The sequence below is a fragment of the Pseudophryne corroboree genome, chromosome 9, assembly GCF_028390025.1.
Source record: "Pseudophryne corroboree isolate aPseCor3 chromosome 9, aPseCor3.hap2, whole genome shotgun sequence".
NCBI lineage: Eukaryota > Metazoa > Chordata > Amphibia > Anura > Myobatrachidae > Pseudophryne > Pseudophryne corroboree.
Genome location: NC_086452.1, coordinates 218,599,874 through 218,614,473, shown reverse-complemented (window position 1 = coordinate 218,614,473; position 14,600 = coordinate 218,599,874). Strand labels below are relative to the sequence as shown.

The 14,600-nt window shown below is 42.3% G+C and overlaps 1 protein-coding gene and 1 pseudogene across 2 annotated transcripts in view; one reads left to right on the top strand and one right to left on the bottom strand.

The window, feature by feature from the left end:
• Positions 1-14,600, top strand: part of DENND1B (DENN domain containing 1B) — a 505,665-nt gene that overhangs the window by 414,939 nt on the left and 76,126 nt on the right. For both annotated transcript variants that reach the window (XM_063940123.1, XM_063940124.1), the window contains one exon: positions 5,804-5,905. In XM_063940123.1, coding sequence (XP_063796193.1) covers positions 5,804-5,905 — 102 coding nt within the window. The remainder of the gene's footprint in view (positions 1-5,803; positions 5,906-14,600) is intronic.
• On the bottom strand, positions 2,839-2,958 carry LOC134963693 (5S ribosomal RNA; annotated as a pseudogene).

The following is a 14,600-nucleotide window of genomic DNA, read 5'->3' as shown; positions in this document are numbered from 1 at the left end:
ACTATGTATCGCCGGTTCTTCTCTACACCGGATCTTCTCGATACCGGGTTATTTGTGTGATGTGAAAGGGGTATAAGACTGCTGTTTTCCTTTCTCTGTCCCTTCTGTTACAGCAGCCAATCAAAAGTGTCCAGGGAGAAAGTGGCAGAGAAAAAAAGTGGGCTACTCGTAAGAAATCACAGTTCCTGTCAAATGAGATCACAGCAGCAAACAATAGGCCAGCTCAACTTTTCTGCACAGTGGAGATGCTTTGCAAGCCAGCATGCCTGCAGACTGATGAAACCCTCTCCCAGGCAAGATGCAACGAGTTTGCAAACTTCTTTGCAGATCAAATATCCACCATCCGGGCTGGAATCTCCACAGTGCCATCAAAGGAGTGCCAAACTACAAAGCCTGCCAATATAAGCTACCTGCCTTCATGGACCAGCTTTGACCCAGTGGATGTAAAGGACACTGCTGAAATTGCTCGGATTTTGCGTCCCACCACCTGTGATCTGGACCCGGCCTCAACCAAGCTTCTAATAGGTTGTATGGATATAATTGGTCCTGTCTTTGCAAAAATTGTTCAATGCTCTTTGCAGACAGGCATCTTTCCTGGACCCCTAAAGGAAGCAAGTGTAAATCTGCTTCTTAAAAAACCTAATTTAGATCCCGACTGCATGACCAACTACAGACCGGTATCAAACCTTCCTTTCCTAGCAAAGGTTATTGAGAAAGTGGTTGCAAAACAACTGGAAACCCGCCTGACAACCCATGGTATTTATGATCCATTCCAATCAGGATTCAGGAGAACACATAGCACTGAAACAGCCCTGGTGTGTTAAATGATCTTCTGATGGCAAGAGACAGAGGTGGCTGTTCAATATTAATCCTTCTGGATCTTTCGGCAGCATTTGATACCGTGGACCATGGGCTTCTGATTGAGCGACTGATACATTTCTGTGGTCTGGATGGCACAGTCCTAAGCTGGTTCAAATCATTTCTCACAGGCAGGTCACAGAGTATCGTCTGGATTATACTCATCACCCCCAGTGCCATTGCCATGTGGTGTCCCATAATGTTCTATACTATCCCCCATGCTTTTTGCAGTATACATGCTTCCATTGGACGAAATAATCAGGCGCCATGGCCTGGTCTACCACTGCTATGCAGATGATACACAACTGTACTTGTCCTTTGCTCCGGGCACTGATAACCCAATAGCAACCCTAAATGGCTGTCTAGCTGAGCTACAGGAGTGGATGAGTGCCAGTTGGCTGCGACTGAACCCGGATAAAACAGAGGTCCTTATGATACGACCGCAACATCAAAGGACAAGACCGCAGCATAGCCAACCAACTGGACTTACACTCGGGGATTCAGAATTACAGACCAGTGATCGTGTGCGGAATCTTGGTGTTGTCCTGGATGGTGGCTTGACACTTAAACATCAGATATCAGCCACAATCAAATCCTCATTCTTTCACCTGAGGAACATAGCCAGAATCAAGCACTTAATTCCCTCAGATGATCTGCCAAAAGTCATACATGCATTTATATCATCTCGATTAGACTACTGTAATGCCCTCTACCTTGGTCTCCCAGCAAAAGAATTGCACCGCTTACAGCTGGTGCAAAACACAGCTGCCAGGCTGTTAACCAACCAGCCCCGTTCTAGCCACATAACACCCATCCTCTACTCCCTTCACTGGCTGCCTGTAAGATGGCGAATCATCTTCAAGATTGGCTTACTGAGTTTCAAAGCATTACATGACCAGGGCCCAAGGTACCTGAAGCAGCTTCTGACCCCATACTGCCCCACTCGATTACTGCGATCTGTAGATGAAGGACTTTTAGCATTTCCTAGAATCTTCCGTAATTCATCCGGGGGTCGAGCTTTTAGTCATGCGGCTCCGACTTTATGGAACTCTCTTCCCCGCACAGTGCGAGAGGCCCCAACTATAGAATCCTTCAAAAGTAGACTCAAGACTTTCCTGTTTACTCAAGCATTTCCATAATGACCCTTTTAGTATCTTCATGCTTCTGTATTTTATGAAAATGTACTTCATTATTTTCTGTACTATATTATGCTATGTATCTGTTAAGCGCCTTGAGTCCTATTGGAGAAAGAGCGCTATATAAATAAAATTATTATTATTATTATTATTACTCGCAAGAAGAGTGCCCAGAATACAGAGTCAGTAGATGTGACTTTTCCGGCATCTATCCCTGTTCCCCATGGGATCGGAACTCCTCAACTAAAGAGAGTTAGAGAGAGGCATTTTCTACTGCAATTGGTATTCAGTGATTGGCAGAGGATTGGTGAATTGCAGTCTAAAATGTGAGCTGATTTGTTATGCTAATTGTGATTGTTACCACCATAACCATAACAATTTTTCATTTAAGTTGACTTTGACAGCTCAACATGGCAGCTTTCACGCTATCAACCGAAAAAAACAAACAAAGAAGTATTGGAAAGTAGACTCTTTTTTGGGAGCACTCTAATTCAGAGGTTAAAATTGTAACATATTACTGGTAAAATCATTTTTATTAGGTAAATATTTAAATTGAATTTAAGGAGTATAAATACTTAAGTGAAATAGCCTCGCAAACATATGAAAGTAAATTATTAATCATAAGTGATCACAATATCACAATCTGCGAATTGCCGGAAGTTAATAGCTATAGTACCAGGAGTGAATCATCATTGCACATTATTTCTCATGTAGTATATGACCGTCATTTATTCTGCATGTATCCATTATGGATCATTTAGGCCGCAGAGAATTAAATCATTGGTCATGTGAAACCGAGTACCTCGTGACATCTGTATAGGTGACAGTCTGTTTGGGAGCCAATTTATTGCAGTACCAGGGTGTTCAGAGGTGGTCTCCCATCCTATTACTAACCCGGCCTTTCACTGCTTAGCTTCCAAGGTCAGAAGAGATTGGGCATCTCCAGTGAGGTATGACCGCAATTATTGAGCTCGTCTTTTTTGGTCACCTATGTGTTTGTAGTGTAACCACTGTATATCCACATTGGTAAATTTTATAGACCTATATGGCACAAATGCCAAAAACGTATGAGAATAGATGCAATCACCTGACTTAGTTACCAAGTGACACGTCAGGCACAAAGATAAGGGTACACAGATGAGTAGAAAACCTGCTGTGCGGGAAAATTATTCAAAACCACACAACATCCACACATAGGACTTGCTTTTTACTCAGAGAAAACTTAGGAGACACCAATATGACCGTATCAGAATACACTAAGTATAAGTGCTGAGTGTAAATACTCCACACAAGCTGCACATATAGCAGTAAATTTACACAGTAGTATGTGGGCTACAATATTCAAGAAAATAGCACCTTGGCACTGTAATGAAAAAATGCCAAGATATATTGCTTGCACCCAAACCTGTCGCGCTAACACTGCGCTGGTATACGAAAAAAGGGGGAGGAGGGTTTGTGCTCGGTGCTAGTCTGTGGGTCACTGCCTATAGCATAAAGAAGCTAGTTTCTACAGATAACACTTGTTGAACATTTGGACTCCAAAGCAGTGACTAATAACAATCTGAAAATTAAGTTGTATAGTGATTTCACAAATGGATATCCCAAATTGATATTATAGCTTGCTATTGTTAATCATAGCATTATGGATTTATCCCGGCACTGTGCTTCTTTTGATTGTTTAAGAAAGAAACAAGTAAGTCCTTCTGCTGTTACTGATTGAAAGAATAAGTGAAGTACATGCTCCTGAACGTGTTCGGAAGGAAACAAAGTAGCTAGTATTATGAACAATGTATTCCTCCTAATCGTATACAATGTTGCTGAACATGCACACAGTTCTCTGACAGGTACTGATAAACCAGAATTATTTGCTTGAAGGTTAATTATGTAGTGAAAAAAGAAAAACAGATGAATCCTTTTACTACTTCTGATCAGGAAAATATGTAGAGTACATGCTCCTGAACGTAACTGAGAGAGGTGAAATACCTAATTTTGTTTGCACTTAGTCTCAAATATTTGAAACGTTAATCATACACATAGTACTCTAACAGGTGCAGGTAGCCCAGAGTTGTGTGCTGGCGGATTGAAATATGTTTGGGAGTAATGCGGGGTATATACGATACCACATCCAATATTGGTATTGACGTTGAGAGTCCCGCTTCCCGCCGTGCCAGAGCTCCGAGAATTGCAGCGGCGTGAAGTCGTAGTCCCGCGGTGGGTGAAGCGTAGCTTTGCGGCCGATGCCTGATGCCTCCTAAGGTTTTCGGCTGGTGCGGTCACGTGTGTACATCACGTGATTGTGGTTCCTGACGTACGTTTCGTATAATGAGCTTGATCACAGGGCATGGCCAGGGCATGGTTTTCTACTCATCTGTGTACCCTTATCTTTGTGCCTGACTTGTCACTTGGTAACTAAGTCAGGTGATTGCATCTATTCTCATACGTTTTTGGCATTTGTGCCATATATGTCTATAAAATTTACCAATGTGGATATACAGTGGTTACACTACAAACACATAGGTGACCAAAAAAGGCGAGCTCAATAATTGCGGTCATACCTCACTGGAGATGCCCAATCTCTTCTGATCTTGGAAGCTGATTTTACCAGTAATATGTTACAATTTTAACCTCTGAATTAGAGTGCTCCCAAAAAAGAGTCTACTTTCCAATACTTCTTTGTTTGTTTTTTTCGGTTGATAACTTTTTTGACTCTAGGGAGCACCACTGAAAGCAACAAGCATATGTACTAGGACTGATTTTCCACTTACATATGGTTGCTATATTTAGAAGTAATTCAGGAATAATTCAGTTTTTCAGAGGTCACTATCAGCTTAAATATTGAACTTGTGCGGTTCCCATTACCCTTTTCTTTCAACAGCTTTCACTGCTAGGCAGAAATACATTTGACAAATGTCATTTAGTATTATTTATACAGCTGTGTCCTTCCTCCTCCATGCTGCTAGCCATGGCAATTGCGGGTCGCTTGCTGCAACTAGTGTGCCTGCGGCCATGCGTGTGCATTGCGTATGCACACGCAGTCCAAAGGATTACATTCCCGCAAACTGTTCGCGCACTGACGCGGCTAGTCACAATCGCGATGAAGCTGCATGTGTGGGAGACATGACAGCAAACGCATCTGTGTATCATTTTTATAACCTGCACGCATAGAAGAAGATAAAAGTATTATGTATTGCATTGCAATCACTTCAAATCTGGTGGTTGCTCAGACTAATTTATTGGTCGTTCACATTGTTAATCTACACAAAAGAAAAAAGGAAAAATAATCGGCCCAAATGTAACCCGCTCTGCACATGTTATATCTGCCCCACCTGCAGTGCACATGGCTTTGCCCATTAGCTAACAAATTTGCTGCTGCGATCAAATCTGAATTAGGCCCCTGGTGTCTTACTCCGCTTCGCTCGACACAATGTTACTAAAGTTTATGATTTGTGACATGGATAGTCAAGGATGGAAAAGTCCAAAAACATGAATTCCTTTGTCCATGTCAACCTAATGCATGGCGACCATATTTGGTCACCCTATTGACTGTTGATCTTCTAAATGGTACTATAAGAGCCAGCACACCCTCCAAATGCTGATACCATCTATGCCTCTAAGAACAGTGATGCTGATTGCTCAAACCAATGTATTGGTTCTCCATATGTTCATGAAAAAATGCATGGTTAATGTAGACAAGAATCCAAGGGAAAAATATCCTCCCAGCACACTGCTTAAGGACTGCTGGTAAATCTGTATTTTGATGTCATCTCAGTCAGTGTTGTGCTATGTTAATGCAACTTTACTATTTTTAGAGGGTGAGGAGCCGCTATCTGGATGATGTCGTTTTGCTCAATGTGGATACCAACTCATTGGAAACTCCTTTTAATGACTTATCAGCACTACCCAGTGATGTGGTGAGTGATTGCTAGTTGTTTTTTTGTTTGTTTGTTTATTTGTTTGTTTAAAAAAAACACATGCCCCTTACATGTTTTGTAGTGAAGACTGTATTATTATGCATGTATAATCATATTTACAATAGGAAGATTACTTTAAAAATATTTTATTACTGCAATTACTATGACAAACCTTTAGACATTTACATGTATCAACCTGTGTTACTGAGGTTCCTGCATCAGTATAGTAATAATAATTTCTGACTGATGCAGATGTCTAATATACAGATTATTGCCCTACATAGCAATAATGTCTCATAATGATACTGATGTCTAATACACAGTATCCTGCACCTGCGTAGCCAGGGCTTTTTGCGCCCCGGGCGGCAATAGGGGCGTGGCTTCATACAGGGGGCGTGGTCAGTCCCTTCGTGGAGATTACCGATGACGTCATCGCGCACCGCACAGTAAAGGTCCTCTCCACGAAGGGAAACTAGACGCGTAGCGGGCAGCGGCAACGGGATAGAGCGGGCAGTGGGGGGCACAGCAGCAGCGGATATTGCCATGGTGCGGTGCCCTCCGGAAGGCGGCGCCCCGGGCAAAAGTCCTGCTTGCCCGTGGCAAGATCCTCTACTGTGCAGCAGTAATGATACCAATTGATAATACACAATCATGTACATACATAGTTGTAATGGTGGGAGAAATGTGTCAAAGTTTGGAGAGAGATTTAGGGGTCTATTTACTAAGCCTTAGAGAGAGAATGTACCAACTAACCAGCTCCTATCAAATTTCAAACACAGCCTGTAACATGGCAGTTAGGAGCTGATTGGCTGATACTTTATCTCTGTCCACTTAGTCTCTCTCTAATAAAGCTTGCCATACACCTAAAGATTTAGTGCCAGATCTGGCTGGTTGGAATGAAACTCTGGCAATGGATGAGAGCACATGACAATTGACCATTTGCTCCCAAACACTGGAAAACAGACAAAAATGGTCAATCAGACGAATTGGTTAAATCCATTTGATTTAACCAATTTGCCTGAATGACCGTTTTTGTCAGTTTACGGCATTTAGGAGCAAATGGTCAATTGTCATGTGCTATCATCCATTACTAGGTATTCTTTCCAACCAGCCAGATCTGACAATAAATCTTTAGGTCTATGGCCAGCTTTAGAGAGAGAGAGAAAGTTTCAGCCAATCAGTTCCTAACTGCCATGTTACAGGCTGTGTTTGAAAATTGACAGGAGCTGGTTAGTTGGTACTTTCTTAGTAAATAGACCCCAAACTATGAACAAATCAGCTCCTAACTGTCATTTTTCAAACACAGCTGGTAAAATTACAGTTAGAAGCTGATTGGTTGGTACTTTGTTGGTACTTGTTACTGTGTTGTACTTTACTTTGTTGTTTAATACTTTATGGTACTTTGTTGTTACTGTTTTGGTAATAAATAGAATCCTGCACCTACATAATAGGTAATAAATAGAATCCTGCACCTACATAACTGCCTAGTAATGATACAAATATCTAATATAAAGGTTCCTGCACCCAACAGTAGTAATGATGTCTGGTAATGATGCCATTGTCGAATACACATATCATGCATCTACATAGCAGTAATTATATCAATTTCTAATATACAGGACCTGCACTTACAGCAATACTGTCTGGTAATGATGCTCATGTCTCATACACAGTATCCTGCGCCAGCACAGTAGTAATAATATCTGGCAACGAGGCCAATGTCTCATACAGAGGCATCACTGATTGTACAGACACCCAGTACGGGAGGCTACATTAAACGCGTGGCTCTGTCACGCGCCTGCAAAAAAGGGGTGTGGTCTCGCTTAAAAGGGGCATGGTCTCGTTGGTAGGAGGCATGGCCTTGCGGCCCAGATCCCCGTTTCGTCACTCCGGGGGGTGCCGGAGATGCAGGCTGCCCCCAGGAACCAGTGTAAGTGCAGTGCCTGCTCCTGCACAGTGATAGGAGCAGGGTGCTGCACGTAATGTCACAGTGCAGCACCCTGCTTCTGTCACTGAAGAGGAGTCAGCACTTTGGTGTCACCCGCAACCCAGTTGTGGCGCCACTGGTCTCATACACAGTATCCTGCACCTACATAGTAGTAATAATGGGGTCTATTCATGAAGCAGTGAAAAGAGTGGAGAAGTGAGTCAGGGGAGACGTTGCCCATGGCAACCAATCAGCTGCTGCGTATAATTTTATAGAATGCACTTTCTAAATGTTACCTCAACACTGATTGGTTGCTATGGGCAACTTCTCCACTGGCTCATTTCTCCACCCTTTTTACTGCTTCATGACTAGACCCCAATGTCTGCTACCAGTGATTCATACACAGTATCCTGTACCTAAATACTGTAGTAGTAATATCACCATTTGTGTCGTACACAGTATCCTGTACGTACATAGTAGTAGTAATATCTGTCAATGATACAAATGTCCTGTGCCTAAATAGTAGTAATATTGCCTGATTATACTGTTCCAATGTCTCATACACAGTATCCTGCACTCACATAGTACATGTTGAGTATCCCTTATCCAAAATGCTTGGGACCAGAGGTATTTTGGATATGGGATTTTTCCATATTTTGGAATAATTGCATACCATAATGAGATATGATGGTAATGGGACCCAAGTCTAAGCACAGAATGTATTTATGTTTCATATACACACAGCAGGAAGGTCATTTTAGCCAATATTTTTTATAACTTTGTGCATTAAACAAAGTGTGTCTACATTCACACAATTCATTTATGTTTCTTATACACCTTATACACACAGCCTGAAGGTCATTTAATACAATATTTTTAATAACTTTGTGTATTAAACAAAGTTTGTGTACATTGAGCCATCCAAAAACAAAAGTTTCACTATCTCACTCTCACTCAGAAAAGTCCGTATTTTGGAATATTCCGTATTTTGATATGGTATACTCAACCTGTAGTAATAATGTCTGATAATACTGTGCCAATGTCTCATACACAGTATCCTGCACTTACATAGTAGTAATGTCTGATAGTACCGTACCAATGTCTCATACACAGTATCCTGCACTTACATAGTAGTAATATTGTCTGATAATACCGTACCAATGTCTCATACACAGTATCCTGCACTTACATAGTAGTAATGTCTGATAATACTGTACCAATGTCTCATACACAGTATCCTGCACTTACATAGTAGTAATGTCTGATAATACCGTACCAATATCTCATACACAGTATCCTGCACTTACATAGTAGTAATGTCTGATAATACCGTACCAATGTCTCATACACAGTATCCTGCACTTACATAGTAGTAATATTGTCTGATAATACTGTACCAATGTCTCATACACAGTATCCTGCACTTACATAGTAGTAATGTCTGATAATACTGTGCCAATGTCTCATACACAGTATCCTGCACTTACATAGTAGTAATGTCTGATAATACCGTACCAATGTCTCATACACAGTATCCTGCACTTACATAGTAGTAATGTCTGATAATACTGTACCAATGTGTCATACACAGTATCCTGCACTTACATAGTAGTAATGTCTGATAATACTGTACCAATATCTCATACACAGTATCCTGCACTCATATACTAGTAATCATGTCTGATAATACTGTACCAATGTCTCATACACAGTACTCTGTGCCTGCATAGTAGTAATAGTTTGGTAATGAAGCCACTGTCTAATGCACAGGCCGCTGTTGCAGTGTTTTCTCTCATAGAGGCTGCTTCTGCTGACAGACACACAATTTAGCAGTTCCCACTATTCATAAATAAAAATCTGCATATTTTCTCCACATGGTTTATGGCCCTGTATATCACTGACAATGTAAAGAAAAGTGGGGTATATTTTCCCCTTAAGGTTTTTGTTAAAAATAACTTCCAGCTCACTAAGCCTTGTGTGAAGCACACTGTCTCTCTGGCCTAATCCAGGCACTGTGCTATTAGCTGCATACCACATCTCAGTCACTGCTTTTCTGAAGCTTCCCGAGATGGTGAGATGCTGGAGGGGAAACTGAAAGCAGATGACTCTGCTGAAAACCAGCGAGAAAACCAGAGGCGACACCTTCCCCGTTTGTGAGAGTCTGATATATGTATCCACACCTAGTGAAACGTACTGAGACTATAATGAAGGCCAGCAAATGTGCTTTGTTTCCAATCTTTCAGTAACTTTGAAGCAATCCTGGCTGCCTCCGTTAGGTCTTTTCTGTTAGTAAGTTATGTACAGTATACAGTGATTACATTACACAGTATATTTCACAACATAAATCACAGATTTGTATGATGATATGTTCTGTACACAGTTGTGCAGTCACAGGGGCATGCAGGTCGCAACCTGTCAGATGTCCATTGCTCTGTCAGACTTTTTGTCGGTTATAATGGGAATATAGGGCGGAATTCAAATGTTTGAAAAGTCGTTTGGGTGTCTATTTTTTCTGTCTATTAGATAGGAAAAAACAGACACCCAACTGACTTTTCAAACAATTGAATACCCCCCTATATGTCATTCTATTTTTAAGATTGAACTTGAATCTTGTTACAGACAGTTGCAACTAATAAATCACCCAAAATTACTATTAATGGGTTGTTAAGACAGCGGCACTGTTAAAACCACTTGTCAAACATCACGTTACTGTACATGCAGTGATATCCAGTGCTTGTGAATGGAGTAGGTGGGGAAAATATTAGACATCCCATTGACCCCTTTCTCTGTGTAGCTCTTCCTATTACTTAGCTTTTCTTTAGTGACTTCACAATGTCATGGCGAACCTCTCCATTTCTCATCATTTGCCTGTGTAACGTTTGGGTGCAACTAAATAGTGCATGCAACCCTATCCTGTGTTCTGGCACACATTCACAAGCCTACCATCTTGCTTCCAGGGATTGCTTGAACTACAGTATAATGTCTTGTAATAGCCAACATTACCTATCTGACTTCATCAGAAGTAATAGATCTTTGCTTCCATTTCTCCCCCCCAAAAAAAACATTGTATATAATATTATATTCGGCATTTTCTCCTTACTTTACAACTTAGACTAATTTGTCACGATGCAAAAGCCAGTATCATAATAGAACCACATTCATTATTAACGTTCTCTGCATCTGCAGTTCATCCTATTCCAGATCGGTTTTCTCCCACACATAATTAGTATCTACCTCCTTGCAGGTAAGACACTAATTATTAGGCCAGTTCCCTCTCCACCTGTGAACCCATCTCATTCAATTACGAATACAACAGCTACGAATACAACAGCTACGGACATTTTAATTAGATACTGCAGGCAGTCAGTGACAGGAGTGTCACATATTATTTCCTTTCCTTCACTAGATTTACATCTGTCCTAAATCATCTGACATTGTTTCAGTGGGCACAACAGTTGTGGCTTATACCATAAATAAATATATTGAATGTTTTACTTTTTTTATTATTATTATCTAGTTTTTAATATAAATCTTTTATTATAAAAATAAGTCCAGTAGTGGAACTTTGATAAGCTCATACCTGACTTTTTAATGGTCTTGTAGTCTAATATGCTCAAATGTGTGAGTGTTCTTGTTGGTGTTTCATTCACAGGACCCGTCCAATAGCCAGTTGCTGAATTTCAGCGTAAAACAACTTAATGTAATCTTCTGTTAAAGCACAGCATGGCGTATTTTGTGTTATTTTGTGGGAATTCATCACTTGCACAAAGTGAAACTCTGCACACATGCCATGTTATTACCATAACATCAAACGTGTAACATTTATTACTAAATGGTTTGTCTGAGCTTAATTATTAGAGAGGTGTCAGTCAGCTCCGCTGAGCCCATTAAACATGTCACTGCCATTACCTGTCTCTAGTCTTAGGAAGGACTTCGGGCTCTGAGATATTGGAAGCATGTGATACTGATTACTAGTCTAGATAGTGCTGATCCCTGCGGAGGTTAAAGGTCACACTTGTCCCCCATTAGAAGTCCCTTCTCCACGCGGATGCCCCTGCTGCGTCCCATACTACAATCTTCCTAATGGCTGCCTTCCAGAATTCGCACGTAATATTTCAGATTTACGGGCTGTTACAGACGCTGTCAGCCAGTAGCATTTCCGCTCCCACTAAAGTATTTCAGATTGCAAATATAAATCAGTCCAAGAAGGTTCAGAACAAAAAAAATCAAAAATAACAATAAAAAGAAAAACTTCCTGTCTTGCGTCTAACAAAGAAGTTTATTTTTCCTAAATGTGTTCCTATATGCATGATTTACACGTCCTTAAAAAAAACTGTTCAGAAAAGGAATAGTCAGATTTTTGCTGGCATGGACAGTTAGTGTATTTATATAGTGCTACAATAGGGCTCTATGTAATGTTTTTGGCTGTAAATATGTCATTATTTTACTGTATTGTTTGTGTCCTCTCTCATGTAACCAACATTAATTTCTCATACGTCCTATAGGATGCCGGGGTCACCATAGAACCATGGGGTATAGAGGGGATCCGCAGGAGACATGGGAACTTTAAGACTTTCAAAGGGTGTGAACTGGCTCCTCCCTCTATGCCCCTCCTCCAGACTCCAGTTTTAGAATTGTGCCCAGTGAGATTGGACGCACTACAGGGGACCTCTACTGAGTTTCTCTGAAAAAGACTTATGTTCGGTTTTTTATGTTCAGGGAGACTGCTGGCAACAGTCTCCCGGCTTCGTGGGACTTAGGGGAGAGAAGTATGACCAACTTCTAGTGAGTTTAATGGCTCTGCTTCTGGCTACAGGACACCATTAGCTCCTGAGGGTGCTGATCGCTGGGTACGCCTAGATGCTCACTCCCGCAGCCGGCCGTCACCCCCTTTCAGAGCCAGAAGTCAGAAGACAGGTGAGTAGCAGAAGAAAAGAAGACTTCTTCTCAAGTAACGGCATTTGCTGAGGTACCGCGCAGCGAACGGACGCTGGGCGCCAGGCTCCCACACACAGCACTACAGGCTGCGGGGGGGGGGGGGGGGGGTTGCCCCTGGGCAGCTTCAAAAATCCTCACTTTTCACTGGCAAGAGGGCACACTAGTGCCAAGGAACTGTCCTAACCCCCGCCAGTATAAATTATTATAAAAACGGGACAGAAGCGCGCCATTAAGGGGGCGGAGCTTCTTCTTTGCGGCTCACGGCGCCATTTCCTCTCCGCTGGCTGCAGAGACGCTGGTCCTTCCTCACACTGCTGACAAGTATCAGGGTGCACGGGGGAAAACAGTAGAATTTGGTGCAATATACTTGATTGTAAAAGCGCTACAGGTCTGGGGCAATTGCTTAGTGGTTTCAGACCGTTGCTTTGGCGCTGAGTTGTGAGCTGGCAAATCGCCTCTGTGTCTCTCTGACAGGCTTTACTGTGGGTCTGTCCCCTATATGCCCGGTGTGTCTGTGGGTGATTGGAAACACGTGTGTTGACATGTCTAAGGCTGAAGGCTTTTCCCAGGAGGAGGCTGTATTAGGGACACAAACAGCTGTGGGGGTGACCCTGTCTGCACCGCCGACGCCTGATTGGGTAAATGTCTTGAATGCTAATGTGGCTCTTTTTAGTAAGAGTTTGGATAAGTCTGAGTCTCAGACCCAGGCATGGAAGAAATCTGTGAAGGATATGTTATTACAGGTACCCTCGGGTCACAAAAACGTACCTTGGCCCAGTTGGCAGACACTGATACCGACACGGACTCTGATTCCAGTGTCGACTATAGCGATTCCAGATTAGATCCAAAATTGGCAAAAAGCATTCAGTACATGATTGTGGCGGTAAAAGAGGTATTACATATCACTGAGGACCTGGCTGTCCCTGATAAAAGGGTCTGTATGTATAAGGAAAAGAAATCTGAGATAACGTTTCCTCCCTCTCATGAACTGAACACTCTATTTGAAAAAGGCTGGGAAAGCCCTGACAGAAGGTTTCAAATTCCCAAAAGGATTCCGGTGGCTTATCCGTTTCCCTCTGCGGATAGGGAAAAGTGGGAATCGCCCCCCCCCCCCCCCCCATTGTAGACAAGGCCCTATCACGTTTGTCAAAAAAGGTGGCTCTCCCATCACCTAACACGGCAGCCCTTAAGGACCCTGCGGATCGTAAACAGGAAAATACCTTAAAATCCATTTATGCGACCACAGGTACACAACTCAGACCTGTCATTGCATCTGCGTGGGTGAGTAGTGCGATCGAAAGATGGGCAGATAACTTGTCATCTGATATAGATGCCCTGGATAGGGATAGCATCCTCTTGACGCTGGGTTATATCAAGGACGCTGCAGCTTATCTAAAGGAAGCTGCGAGAGATATTGGCCTTTTGAGATCAAAGGCCAATGCCATGGCGGTCTCAGCTAGGCGAGCATTGTGGATTCATCAATGAAATGCGGATGCTGACTCCAAGAAGAATATGGAGTCTCTACCATATAAAGGTGGTGTATTGTTTGGTGACGGCCTCGCAGATTTGGTATCTACGGCTACCGCGGGTAAGTCGTAATTGTTGCCTTATGTTCCTTCACAACAAAAGAAAACACACCACTATCAAATGCAGTCCTTTCGGCCCAATAAATACAGAAAAGGGCGAGGTTCTTCCTTCCTTGCAACTAGAGGAAGGGGAAAGGGTAAAAGATCACCAGCCGTGGCGGGTTCCCAGGAGCAGAAGTCCTCCCCGACTTCTGCCAAATCCAGCGCATGATGCTGGGGCTCCTCTGCGGGAGTCCGCACCGGT